This window comes from Arachis stenosperma, chromosome 3 (genome assembly GCF_014773155.1).
Source record: "Arachis stenosperma cultivar V10309 chromosome 3, arast.V10309.gnm1.PFL2, whole genome shotgun sequence".
NCBI lineage: Eukaryota > Viridiplantae > Streptophyta > Magnoliopsida > Fabales > Fabaceae > Arachis > Arachis stenosperma.
Genome location: NC_080379.1, coordinates 68,112 through 83,905, shown reverse-complemented (window position 1 = coordinate 83,905; position 15,794 = coordinate 68,112). Strand labels below are relative to the sequence as shown.

General features: G+C 28.2%; 1 protein-coding gene across 1 annotated transcript; it reads left to right on the top strand.

The window, feature by feature from the left end:
• The first annotated feature begins 9,311 nt into the window (after positions 1-9,311).
• Positions 9,312-10,472, top strand: LOC130970583 (transcription repressor OFP8-like). The gene has a single exon (XM_057896710.1). The coding sequence runs from the start codon at positions 9,440-9,442 to the stop codon at positions 10,037-10,039; it is 600 nt and encodes a 199-aa protein (XP_057752693.1). The 5' UTR covers positions 9,312-9,439; the 3' UTR covers positions 10,040-10,472.
• The last annotated feature ends 5,322 nt before the right edge of the window (positions 10,473-15,794 follow it).

Below are 15,794 nucleotides of genomic sequence, written 5' to 3'. Positions count from 1 at the left end.
GGTAGTGTTCAGTTATTGATATACCTCTTCAGCACATAAGCCACGAAATTCAGTAGTCATTTCATGAGCCAAACTTGACCACATAGCCTAATGTTGTACAGCAGCCATTTCAGTATTCTTTAAAAACTTCCTTCTTTCAAGGGGTATTCTTGCCTGAGTAAGATAAAAGATTCAATTGAGTTACTCAATACCATGTGATGTTATAAGAACATAAAAGAAAATAAAAAAAGCCAAGATATGGATTATATAACATAGAACAATGTCAAAACGAAGTGTACAATTCAACGAAACAGAAAGTATAAGCAGAACTATAATTTGAAATGCATCACAAGGTATTCTCTTTTTGTAATGGCATCTTTTTGGCTCGGGTGAGGGAGGAAGGAATCCAGTCACTTAACAATATTTTTTAAGGTTAAAGTTTTACCAAAGGATTTCACTTATAGTTTATATATAGTCGATGTATGTTTAAGGTTCACTAACTACAAAAGAACTTCCTCTTCTTGTCATTAAGAGATTTAGTTTTCATGCATGGCTCATCCAATCATGTATTTCCAACCATTAAAGGAATGTGTAAAATGTCGATGTATCGTTAAATAACAGTTTACATTTCACACTTGACACTTACACTAATCCGGGATCAAATTTAAACTATAAAACAAGCTACCACCACAAGGTTTCATCTAATGTTGGGATAAAAAACAAGTAACAACACACAACACAAATCAACACACATATGGAATCAACAACGAACAATGTGCAACTATTTGGGTACCAACCTAGGTCCACAACAAGTAGCAAGTGAAGAAACTCTAGAATTGCTCCGAGGAAGAGCGCCCTGTGACTCAAGCTCACTGATAATCCCTTGCACAACCTAGCAAGCATTCGCCATCATAATTCTCAACACCATTCACATTCAAACTCAAAACACACATAATCAAAATAGAATTTTAAAAAATCTTAAATAAAAACATAATTAAAAACTCTAAATCTAAACTAATACATGAACTAAATCTAAAAAACAGTTAAATCTCTAATACAAACACTCTAATTGTAAATTTTCTAATACATAACAAATTAAAATTAGATAAATTAGGATTTAGAATTTTTTTAAATAAATTAAAAAATAGTAGGAATAAAGAGAAGGATAACATATCTGGAGGAAGGAAGGAGATAGCTCCGGCAACACAAGAATCGGAGTAGCAGCAACAACAATGGCAGCAGTGGCGAAGTGACAAAAACGGCAATGATAGAGCAACCAACACAACGTAAGGAGTTCATGCAGCCTTTGAATGTTGTTGGTGGTGGCCGACAATGGTGGAGGAATTGCCGGAGGTTGTTTGTGTGGGAGTGAGAGGGAGGGACAAAGAGAAAGGAGAAGGTTAGAGAGAAAGAAATGTAGTTCAAAATTGAGGAGGAGAGAGTTCACGATCCAAATTTAGGACAACATGTATTACCGTCGAATTTACCAATGGATAAATCTAAATCTGACAATAACGCTTTGCGAATGACCAAAATACAGTGTTCCACGAATTCGGATTACCGTTAGATTTATCCACCAATAAATTCAACGGTAATAATCGCACCAATTTTTCTTTTTTTTTTCCTTCATTTATTACCGATGAATTTATCGTCGAAAAGACAAATTTGACGGTAATTTTTTTATCCAACGAATTTATTGTCAAATTTTTTAATAATTTCATTGGTAAACTTAATGCTAACGTCCGACGCTAAATCTGACGGTGTTTAACATTTTTCTTGTAGTAATAGATGCACCGTACTACAAGGCGATTGTGCCGCTTCACGTGCCATAACAACTGTGATTGCTTGTGTGGACCTTGTGTGGTGCAACTGTGCTGCGAACTGGTAGATTCTAGTGACGATAATGGAATTCTTATTGTTTGATATGGATAGGGTTATGTGAGGTGAAGAATACTTGTTGCTTGACAAATTCTCTAGCAAAGGGTGGATCATAAAAAAGTTTATGTGCCATTATTTGAAAAATTGGGTTACAAGAAGGTGAAGTGCCATTCGAAATAAGATTGATGTTGGTGGCATTAAGAATTGTGAGATTTTTCTTACCCCATTATTTTATAAGCCTACATTAAGATGATGAAGTTGAAGCTTATTCGTTTACTTCTTGATTTTTTGTTTTGATTCAATTTTAAAATTACTTGAATAGCATTGTGGGATATAATAACGGTGATAAAAATAGAAAATGTTATAAAATAAATACGAAGAAGAAAGAAGAAAATAGAAGGTATTTGTGAAATAATATTAATGGAGTTAATATTTTGTTACTTTTGTTAGACTAAAATAGATTTTGATGGTTATCAAATATATTTAAATTTTTTATGATCAGTTTTATCAATAGTTAAATAATTTTTTGTTGTCAGAAATAATTATTTATTTAACAAATAGAATTTAAAAAATTAAATACTTGAAAAAGTTAAATATTAGAGTAAAGTATATTTTTTTAATTTGTCTATAAAGTTTGGCAAAAATTTAAAAAATACTTATAAATTTTATTTTGTTTTAATTTTGTTCTAAAAATTTCAATTTGCATCAAATATATTCCCGACAGCTAATAAATTCTCAAAAAATTCAAAAACAATCCAACAACAATGCATAACAATTATGTTTAATTTGTTTGTATTGAAGGTTGTTATGAAATTGTTGTTGAATTTTTTCTAATTTTTTTAAAAAATTAGCCATTAAGAATATATTTGATGCAAATCGAAAATTTATAGAACAACATTAAAACAAAATAAAATTTATAGATATTTTTAAATTTTTTGTCAAATTTCAAAAAAATATACTTTATCCTAAATATTAAATATATATTTTAAAAATAAAATTATCAAATTTAAATGCATTTTTTAAAATATAATTAGAATAAATGATACTTTTTTATTTTTAAAACTTGGTAATTTCATTCAAGTAAATTATTTTTTGAGTGACAGAATTTGTTTTAAAAGAATGCAAAAAAATTAAAAATATGACAAAATAACCAAATGTATATAGAATTTGATTTTGATATTTTATTAGCATAAAAGAGTTTTATACTTATATCTAATTATGTAAAGTCATATAAAAAATAATAAGATACTTTTTTTTCTAAAATATAATAAAATCTATTGTCTTTTTTCTTGGTGACTCAATCTATTGTCTGATACTATAGAATATAGATTATATATCCTATGTTATAATACTAAATAAAAAATTAAAAAAAAAAGAAGGAAAATGTTTTAGGAGATATACGCATATACGGTGACCGTTATTAATCGGTGAAAACTCACGTGCAGTCGACTTCACGTGAAGTTGATACTTGAGAGCCGTTAGATGATTTAACTTATTTGACTAAATTTTCATCTAACGAATATCAACTTCATGTAAAGTTGACTTCACCTGAGTTTTCACCTTATTAATTATTACGATAAATACGAAATTTTTACAATATTTAAAAATATAATAATTAAAGTTAATATAAAATTTTTTATTATTTGATAATATTTTCAATTTAATCACTTTTTTCTTTTTAAATTAAAAGGTTTTATCAAATAATAAAAAATATACAATCTTAATTTCACAACTATACTTTTTTAAATATTATCAAAATTTCATAACTAATATATCCACTGTAATTAATAATAACTACTATCAAACTCACCATAACTTTAAAGATCGGTGCCAAGACTAAAAATCATGCAGTAATATTACCCTCAAAACTTTATACAACGAATTAAAATATACCAAAACGTGCGTGCATACGTCGTAGAGGATGGTCTAACTACATTATTTATTTGTTTAGATGTATATAGTTCAATGAAACTTCTGGTAGTTGTCACGTAGTTGGCTGAATTAATTAGGTAAGCTGGTTTATACATGTTGGGAATAAGACACCATTTTCTCTTGAGAAAACACCTTTGACAGAGAAATAAAATAGACACAATCACAACACAAGAATTTAACGTGGAAACTCCAATTACCGGAGAAAAAACCACGGCCGTTGTCAAATGACAACCAGAGAATATTACTATGTGAAAATTGTTACAACACATAGACTTCTTTCTCTCACCGGCACCCCAGTACACCCACACTCTCTCAAAGCAAATATCTAACTACACCTCACAAGACTCTCTAATAAAAGAGTACAGAGGAAAAGAAAAATCAGATACAAGCTTAAAGTGTTTCCGACTGGTGCAAAAACAAATGGAGAACTTAGCCTCATATTTATAGCCTAGGCCACCCACTCCATTTGCTATCCTAAGCAATGTGGGACTAATTCAACTAAATCCTAACAATCTCCACCTTGATTGAAATAGTCACACATCTTCAGCTTCCATTGTCAACACTAACAATTCTTTGCTGCCATTGTTTATACCGACAATCATAGTTCAGAGAACTATCATACTCCACCATGAAAGTATACTCACTTGGAATTAGACTACTCCAAGCATTTCGCCTTGGTACAGATCGAAACCTTGTTGAAAATTCATGGTGCAACTTCCAAATTGGCTTTTCCTGAAAGTTCTTCAGCCATCGACCTAACTCCGCCACACACCTTGCATCTCAACGCCAACCAATGCCCGTGTGCAATTGTGGACCCGATTGCCACAACTTATCCTTATCCATGGCAGTGCGGTAATACCATGAGGATTCTTCTTGTCTTCTAGAGAACATCATCTTTCATACCAGAGATCTTCTCCTTCAACGCCTTGTGCAAACCTGATTGTATCAACACATCCTTGACTTGTATTTGCCACAAGCCAAAATTGATTCTTCCATCAAATTTCTCTATTTCAAGCTTCACAGCACTTGAATATCCTGACATTGTTGCAACCGTATACTGGAATAGTATAACTCAACTGTAGACCGTGTACTAGGAAGGGTCCCCAGGAAAGAGAGGTGGGTCACAATGGACACACTTAAATACCAAGTCTTTCCTTAGCCAGAACCTTTTCCAAACTGCACTCTCACAGTGTCACACTACCTTCCAGCAACAACAATAGCAACTAAAGGTCAACCTCAAGCCACAGGACAAAATTCTTTTCTGATGTGGAAGGTCAGACTAGGCTGCAACCACAAAGCATACTAAGAATAAATCCCACCGAACCGAAGCTCTGATACCACTTGTTTGGAATAAGACACCATTCCCCCTTGAGAAAACACCTTTGACAGAGAAATAAAATAGACACAATCACAACACAAGAATTTAACGTGGAAACTCTAATTACCGGAGAAAAAACCACGGCCGTTGTCAAATAACAACCAGAGAATATCACTATGTGAAAATTGTTACAACACATAGACTTCTTTCTCTCACCGGCACCCCAGTACACCCACACTCTCTCAAAGCAAATATCTAACTACACCTCACAAGACTCTCTAATAAAAGAGTACAGAGGAAAAGAAAAATCAGATACAAGCTTAAAGTGTTTCCGACTGGTGCAAAAACAAATGGAGAATTTAGCCTCATATTTATAGCCTAGGCCACCCACTCCATTTGCTATCCTAAGCAATATGGGACTAATTCAACCAAATCCTAACAATACAGTAGATTATTTGGTTATTTTGAATTAAAGAAGCTGAATTTTCTCTAAAATATTTGGTGAGCTTAGCAAATAATTTAATTTTTAATTATGATGACAAATATTTGTTTGAATTTAAAATTTCATTTTTTATTTAATGTGTGTTTTATTATTTGTGTAGTCAATACCAAGTAAGCAAATCAATTTTTGGACAAACATTGAAATATAACTACTCCTATATCGAATTAGCATTGCATTCAGGTATAGTTCAACACAAATGAAAAAGAGAATACATCAGTATATAAGCAAGGAGGAAAAAGAAAAAAAAAATTATCAAGGACAATCAAAGCCATTTTCTTCAAAGTTTTGCTCAACATTTTGATTTTTTCATATTGCAAAGATTCAATCTTTGAGGGTATTGTCTTTCGTATATAATGGCATATCAACCAGATTTTGATTAAGGAAAGAAAATACGCTCTGAGCCATCTTTTGACATTCTCTCATTTATCTTTAATTTTCCTTTACTTTTATTCATTATTTACCATGTTTATCTGATTCTATCTTTTTGTAATATTGAAAAGACAAATATTTGAGGCATTTCTTAAAAAAAAAAACTATTTATATCATTTTGATGTAATTTGTTTTTTAAGTTGATGAATTTAGTTGGTTTTTCATACGGGTGACAAATAGGTTAGTCCGTTCTGCGTCGCCTAGTGTGACAGTCTTAAATTCTTCTTCCGCTCCTCTAACGGCAAGTTAGCGGGTTGGCAGGCTTAGGCTATCAAGTTTCTTTCTTTTTTTTTATAATAAATCATTAAATATTAAACAATATACATAATTTCACAACAATTTCAATAAATTTATAATTTTTAAAGATATAAAAAAATTATAATTTCTAAATTCACAAACATAAAAGTCTTTATAATTCTAAATATGTATAAACATAAATACATAATCATCAACCAAATTTTTGAAACAATAATAAAATCAACGTTATCCAAAGTAAAATAAACATTGTTCAAAACATATAATTAAATATCTTCAAGTCTCTAATCAATCAAACATAGAACATAATCCAAATTATAACTTAGAACATTTTCAATTATTATTAAAAAAAAAAACGATGGCCTATCGGGGAAGCCCGCCCCACCCCGCCAAAACCCATGAATTAGGTGATGCAGCCGTGCAGGTTAGACAGACTTTTTAATTATAGCAGTTTTAAATTTTTAGTTTGATCTGCCTTTTTGACAGATTGCACAGGTTAGGCCTGCAAATTTCGGTCCGTTTGTCACCCTTAGTTCTCCTTATTAAGTTATGATAACACTTAGTGTAAAACTAGGTTAGGTGAGTTTAGTCAAAAGTTTAGGTGATTCTTCGATGGAATTAGGTTGTAATCTTTGGAATTAGTGATTGTAATTTTTTTAAAATTATAGTGAAAAATTTTACTATTATTGTGGTGGAGATTGAATGTTAGTCACATTATATTGAAGTTGTGTTTGTTTACAGGTATGGTACACTAAAACAAGGACACAAAAGCGCAAAACCATGTTTGGCAAATGAGACATGAACATAGAGTCATAAATATTGTGTCCAAAGACACTAAATTAGCCTCTTTTGTGTTAGAGACACTATTAAAAAACACAAGTTATTTTTTTCTTTTATTATTCCTATTAATTTTTTATAAATATATTTATTATTATTATTATTTTCTAATTTTTTGTGTGAAAAAAAAAGAGTAAATTGAACTTTCATAATTTGTTCTTTCTTATATTTAATTTATCACCAAACAAAATATAAAAATATTATTTTTTGTGTTTATATTTTTTGTGTCTTCATCCCAGAATCAAACACAGTCTAAGTGATTGAACCAAAATACATAGTGATACAAACTTTTCTTCTTTTATTAGTTCTGCATTATGTCACCACGAGACAAAACAAAAAAGTTTCATAATTTTTCATTTTTTAGCCAAAACATACAGCAACTTTCTTTTAAACAGATTTCGATATGTCAATATAAAGAAGTCCTAGATTCAACTTTTTTTTTTCTATGCGGATCAAAATCTTTAATATTGTCAAAATTGACTATATGAATATAATAAGTAAAAATGGATCTAATAGTCTAATTATATATTTTTTGTTAGTAGTAGAATTTATTATAAATAGCCAAATTAAATAGGGATGATAGTGATATAATGAGTAAATATGTGTAAATTTTTCATAGATGAATTTGATTATTAACCCAAAATTCTATTGATGTTAGCCTTAACTCTTAAAAGAAGTCTATATATTTTCCTGTAACTCAATTCCATTAGCTAAAAGAAATTTTCTTTAACTTTGTTCTTCTTAATAGTTTCAGTTAATTTTACCATCGTTAGGAAAATAAAAAATTATAACTAAACAACCTTTTTAAAAAAATCAAATTATTAATTACATAATGACAAAAAAAATTATATGCTCATAAATTATTATTAAGGATAGGACTGCACACGGATCGGATCGAATCGGATACGATATCCGCAATTTTTCAGGTCGGATCGGATATCGAGTATATCCGCATAATTAAAAAAAAAGTTTTTAAATTCCATTTGGCTATTTTTATAAAAAAAATTCATTTTTCACCTGTTTAAGTATATTTAATTTTAAAATATTATCAATAAAAGTTCTATTGAATAACAAAAAAAAAAAATAATAACACAAGATTTAAGTTTAATTATTTTAAGTCGAAGTACAACATAAAAAATAAAAAATAAGATATCATAAAATTTATAAAATAATACACTAAAATTCATATCACATTAGGATTTATTTTCTTAAACTATGCTATTTATATGTGATATGCGGATATGCGGATTTGCGGATCGAATCCGCGAATATCACTGTCAAATCCGCAATCCGATCCGATCCGATGGTTATGCAGATCGGATAATATCCGCAAAATTTAAATCGGATGCGGATAATTACTGCGTATATGCGGATATTATCCGATCCATGTGCAATCATGATCAAAGACATATCTTTTTACTTGTAAACTAAAAAATCATAGATATTATTAGAAAATGGTGGGTTATCTTTTAACTGTTGCTCTAACAATAAAAATATTTGATAACTAAAAAAATTTAGATAAAAGTAACTATAATTTATCTTATTTAGTATTCATTAATTATTGCGATAATTAACGAATACTAAATCAGGCAAGTTCTAACTGTTTTTCTTTTATATCCCTAACATTACCACTTTAAAAAAATATCATAGTCATTTGAAGATCAAACAACAGTAATTACGAAGAACAAAAAAAAATTCAAAAGAAGAACACACCATTCTTCCCTAAGATTTGATCAAATGATTAATCCCGTAAATGTACTCCTAGAACAAGTTGAATTTACCTTCTTTATATATATATATATATATATATATATATATATATATATATATATATATATACCTTAAACTTCAACCATTTTCTCCTACCAAACATCCGAAAGAGACTTTACATATGTTACATTAAATCTTCACTTATCTTTCTCAAATCTCACACACAAAGTAATAAATTTGAAAAGGAATCTCACCAACAACACCATCTACCTCTACATATCCATTGGTGTAATTTATGTGAAGTAAAGTAAAGAAAATAAAAGAAGGAAAAGTAAACCCATATAGGCATCAATCTCTTCTATACATTACTTCTAATTAATCTCTTTAATTAATGCCCATCCCTTCCAATTCAGTATAAAACCATAATATTATTTTCTCATCATCCTTATTACTATCACTTGCAGCATTTGCTTTTTTATGAGAAAGAGATGAACAAGATAGCAAAGAGTCCAACGTTTAAATGATTGCCGTTAAGGGTTACTTTTCTCTCTGTATATACATAGTGTGAGAGAGAGATATAGCAAGCGACTGAGATCTTAATGTCTTCCAACAACAAACAAGCTCTTTTCAAAACTGTATTCACAATAAACGGTAGCTGTGGCTGCGGCAAAACAAAGGCCTTAGAGGTACACGAACCAACCCCAAAACCCAAAATCTCCATTCACCAGAACAACACAAATACAACAATTAACAACCCTAGCAGCATGGCTTCTTCATTCACCACTACTTCGCACAACGGTGCCTTCTCCGGCGCTGAGGACGAAGATTCCTCCACCACAATCTCTGAATCCGAAACCACCCATGAGCATATCAGCAATAACCTTATTATCCCCAAACGAAGCCCACTCATGGATACACTTGCAGTTGAGAAGGACTCTTCGGACCCATATCATGATTTCCGGCATTCCATGCTCCAAATGATCTTCGAGAAAGAGATTGAATCTAAGGATGATCTTCAGGATCTTCTTCAGTGTTTTCTTCAGCTGAATGCACCTCATTACCATCATATCATCGTTAAGGCCTTCAATCAGATATGTGAAGAGGCCTTCCCTGAGAAGGTTTGTACTACTACCCCTTCTATTGACAGAAGATCTTCCTCTTGTAGGAACACCTTCATCGTTCACAAGACTTGCCGCTGAATTTCAAGATAACATTTATCTCTCTACTATTATTCTTTATAATATGTCACCAATTCTTCATCATTTGTCACTTTAATATTTGGTATATTTTTAATTTAGAAATGCTTGGTAACAAAAAAAATTAACAAAAAGTAAAAGTTAAAATTTATCTTATTTAATATTTATTAATTATTACAATAATCGATAAATATTAAATAAGATAAGTTTTAGTTATTTTTTTCTTCAGTATTACCGTTTTTAATTAACTCTATATATATCATCTATATTTTTTATTTTGGGTATATTTTTAATTAGACATATTCCATGGGAAACCTTATGTGTAGAAATACAGTGGTCTTATAAATTGGGCCATGTTTCAATGATCATTGTATAATTGTGTGTACTAAAGTTGAAAGGAGTTGGGTTTGGTAAAAGAGTAACGTTGTATCAATTAATTTTGTGTATATTTTATATTTTTAGTAATTAAAAGTATGTATAAAGAGAAGTACATGACTAGAGTGTACAATTAAAAGAATATATTGAAAAGTGTACTAAAAAGTTATGTAATTTTTTTTGGTATATTATGTATATAACCCTAGAGTTTGGTTTTCGTGTAAATACCATAATTTTAGTCACACTACAAGAAATTTTGTCGGAGAAAATTTGAGTAAATTCACACAAGATTAATATTAAAAATGTGGTGTATATATGTTATAATTTTAAGTCCAACATTTTTGGATGAAAATATCATTACTGAAATTATTGAAACTTAGAACATGACAATTGAGTTTGAAAGATGATCGTAAGTTATTAAGTAGAAAAGGTATAACCGTATAAGCATGGTTTCGATTTTCGACTAACAATAATAATTCGGAGATAATAAAAGATTAATTTAAATAATTATATAATTTTAAATATAATATCAATATATAATTATAAATATTATATAAATAAAATTATAAATATTAAATTAAATAAGATAAATTTAGTTATTGTCTTCTTGGTATTATCGTTGATTAATGCCGATGTTTTTTCACCTCTGCATTTACTTTTAATTGCAATGATTGCTGGTTAATTAATAGTTATATATATGATTAAAGAATATTTATATAACTTCTAAAATAGTTGTACAGTCGATCGAATCTATTGAAAAGTTTGTAATTAATGAAAATGTTTGATAATTAAAAAATATTAGTCAAAAATAATTAAAATTTATTTTATTTAATATTAATTAATTATTATAATAATTAATAAATATTAAATAAAATAAATTTTGACTAATTTTTTTGTCTTCTTAACATTATTCATAGTTAAAGTATAGATGATAAGTTAATTCAATGCTAGTTTAACGATAAAAATTCAGAAGTTACAATTAACCAATCATTATTAGCCAAAAAAAAATAATAATAATAAAAATTTACAGCTGTTAGTTAAAGTGTCTAATTGTGTAAAAAAAAAGTATAGGTAACAATAAAAATATTAAATAATATAAATAATAGATATATTAGATGTTTATTTTACTAGTGTACGAATAATTATTTTAATATTAAAATTTAGAAAATTAATTTAAAAATATAATATATTTTAATTTGATTAGTAATTATTCATATTGTTTAACAAAATCATTATCCTTCTAACATTCTTCTTGTATAAAAAGGACGGATGTGGACCTATGATATGCTAAATGTTATAAACATAGATATTTAAGGAAAAATGTGTTATAAATTATTCTTGTTCTAATATAATAATTGATACATATATATTGATAATTATTACTATAATAATCACTAACAACTTCACTAAATATATCTCTATTGTGTCAACCTTTTATTATACCAACTATATTTAACCTAATTCTAATTAAATTAATTCACCAATATTATAGTCTAATATCCACCTCAAATTTAAATGAGAACAAAAAATATTATCTTAAATTTAAAAATTAAATTTCGAAAACAAATAAAATGAGCCTTGGTAAAAATATCAATTATATGTCTGATCCATAATTCCAATAATGATTAGACGAATAATATTAATAAAAAATTATTATAATAAAAAATGACAGTCATTCTTAATGTATTTGAGATGCTTATAAAAATATCATTATTAACAATCAGAATAACATTTTTGTTATTATAATAAAAATTAGTAGAAAAAGACTCAGTAAATCCCAAATATTCAAGAAGCTAATAAATTACAACGATTTTAATAAAAGTGTCAACTAGAGTACAATATTTTGCTTTTGTGTTTGATTGAGAGATACAAGTTTATTTCTTGACATGCCAAAAAATTAGAGAGTCACCAAAAAACAAAAATAATCAATAGTAGAATAAAGATTAATGGAATTACCAACCCAATAATCAACATCTCTGAAACAATGGCATAATGAGTAATGAGTGGTGGTAATAAGAATTGGCTAATAACATAAACAACATAAGTAATATTGGTTGAGTAATAGTTAGGTAGACAAGACCACCAATCCATTATATGTGGAGAGTGGGATTATCCAAAGTAATTCCATCAATAGGAGTAAAACGATTATTAAGTTCAAGAGGAATAAATTCTATGCAACTATCAATTATCTCAGTCTTAACAAGAAAATTAGATGCATATTTTGTCTGAAAATGATAGATGCCATCAGAAAACGAGATAACTTCAAGACCAAAAAAATAATTAAGAGATTTAAGATTTTTCATCTTAAAATGGTGGTGAAAGATTGTTTTAGATTAGTGATAGTATCAACATCATCGCCATCCAGTAATTATCATGTCCTCAATATATAATAGTAGCAAAACAACATTCTTGCCACTCTTGCAAATGAAAAGAGCATTTTTATGAAGACTGCAAGCAAAATCGAGGTTACTGATAGTATGCTGAATTTTTCAAATCATCCTCGAAGGACTTGCTTAAGATCATAAAGTGTCTTGCGAAGAAGAAAAACTTTGTTACGAAAATAAGAATATCCTAAAGAAGGTTTCATGTAGATTTTATTTTTCAAGTCACCATTGAGAAAATTATTTTTCACATTCATCAAACATAAAGACTATAGTTCTAAAAATTGAGCCGGACCGGCCGATTCAACTAGATTAATCGAAAAACGGTCACCTTAGACTCATAAACCACCTGACAAAAAATCAGTTAAACCGATAGTTAACTGATGAACCACTAGAATCAGCCAATTTTTTAAAGATTTTTCGGCTCGGTATACCCCTCCAATACGGTGCCGTTTTATACCTTAAAAAAAAACCTAAAATCCTAAATCCCCCAATGCAGCCCAATCCTACTCCTCTCCTCTAAATCTGAAAAGTAAAAAGTGAACAAAGAACTCTAACCCCTAGCCCCGCAACCCCACTTTGTTATCATTGCAGAACTCTTTTCTGCTGGGAAGCTTCGTCGCCAAGGTGATTAATCACCAATTCCAACATGCATGCTTACTGTTATATAATGTTATTATTGGTTAATTGATGATTATATGATAAAGTAACTATGCCATGGCGGAGCAAAAAAAGTGTGGGTTCTGAATACATTGCCATTGGAGTGCTTGCCGAGAGGTAAAACTGTAGCAGGAGAACTTTTAAGATTGTGTTCAGATATTGTCAATGAAGAAGCTCTATTATTCAATGGTCAATTAGCATCAACTGGTAGTTCTTTGCAAGCCACACTTTTTTATTCTACCTTTTAATTCATTGATTTTTATGATGCATTGCTTAAGATCATACAAAATCCTTTTATTTAAAGTTAGTGTAGCTCTCAAGTACTATCTAATTTGGTGGTAATTGATAATCACTGTATCATGTATGTTTTAAGTTAATTAATCATTTCAGGGTTTATAATTATTATAAATGGATATTGTGGGATTATACTGGTAGAGATTGTAGAGACATATAATTTAGCCCTTTCAATTTATTTATTTTTATGCAGGAATCAATTCTGAGTTGTTTAAACTATGATTCTGAATTTAAATTATTTATGCTAATTTTTTTATTTGTTGACTCTGATTGTTTTTTTATCTAAGTTATTAATGGTGTTGTGTTGCAGAGCTTCACTGTATTGTTTATGTTAAAATTTTTTTGTTTATTCTAATTTTTTTTATTGAGTTGTTTATGCTGATTTTTTTTATTCTGATTTGTTATTTATGTGTATTTTTATCAGTTATAAATTTTGATGTTTAAAGATATTTGTAAATTTTAATAATAATTATGGATAATTTATTAAATAAAATTGTAAAATTTTAAATTTTATCAACTTAAAAGTTATTAAATTTAAATATTTAAGTTATATATTAAAATTTTAATAATTTTATTTTATATTTAATTAAACCAATTAAACTTCAGTTAAACCTCAGTTAAACTTCTAAACCATTAAATCAATCACTTTACTGATTTGACTCTCGCAACCTTGATAAAAATTATTTGTGGACTACAACAATTACAAGATCAGAGCTTGAATAGATAATGTGAGTCGAGGAATTAGAATAAATATTTTTTCATAACCATATTATATTCTTGAGTATATCTTTGAACAATCAAACGAATCTTATACCTGTCAATAGAGACATGAGAACAAATCTTGATTTTGTATATTCATTTGCTGTCCACAGCCTCTTAAACAGAAGAAGGATCAAGCAAGTGTCAAGTATGTACTTTATCTAATGATTGAATTTTTTCGTGCATTGCTGCCAATTTATATTTATAGAGGTCTATTTATATGACTTATTAGGTTTATGGATGTGAAGAATAATAACGAAACAATAATAATCAGAAAGACGTGGTGGTGGATTTTTTATCCTAGTACTACGAGTGAACGGACAAGAAATAGAAGTACCACAAGATAGGATTTGTATGACCTCTGTTTTCTTTGTAAATTGTCATTGTTTTTTTTTTTAAGTTCTTAAATTTATTAAAAAAATCAATAATACTACTGAATAGTGGTGGTAGTACCATGAAAATTGATTTACCATTTTACACTTTGTAATGTAGCGAAGGAAAAAAATGAAGAGATTTAAAAAAGAAAAAAAAGAAAACACAGGCAAGAGGAAAAAAAATAAAGAGTTTATTTGGATGAGTTTTTAAAAAAAATTTACTTATTTTTTTTAAATATCTTTAGAAAAATAAAAATAATTTTATGTTTGAATATCTCATATAAAAATATCATTTAATCTATCAATTATGTTTATGTACAATAATATAAAAATATTTTTTTGTTTATTTATTATGTAAAAAAAATTTAAGTAAATTTTTTAAAAATATATATAAATTATAACTTCTAAATTTTTTAATTATTTTAATATTTTTATTTTTATTATTAATAATTTATTAAATATATTAAAAAATATAAAAAATTATTAAAAAATATTTTTTTAATAATTTAATAATATTTAAACATAATAATTATATTACTAATAAATATAGTACGAGGTATTGCGGGTAGGGAGTGGATCCTCTCCAGTGAGAAAAAAACTGGATGGTATCCAGTGTTCAATCTAACAATTTATTGTGCTCTCTCTCTTATTTATTTCTGGTCCCACTCATAGAATCAAAGATGATCACACTGGATTCTATCAATTGTTAAAAAAAATGAAGAGGATCTTTTTCCTTGCGGGTACTATATAAGACAAGAAATCTATTTAATGACCAATAATTTCGGAGTTTATCAATTTGATATATAAAATAAAATAAAGATGCTAGATTTATACAAAAAAATTGTTAAATTAATCACATGTATAAAACATATATTAAAAATATTTTAACCAATATATATAAGATAGTTAATTTAA

What these genes read in the sequence shown, in the direction of transcription:
- LOC130970583 (XM_057896710.1), top strand. Translation starts at nt 9,440, where the DNA reads ATGTCTTCCAACAACAAACAAGCTCTTTTCAAAACTGTATTCACAATA.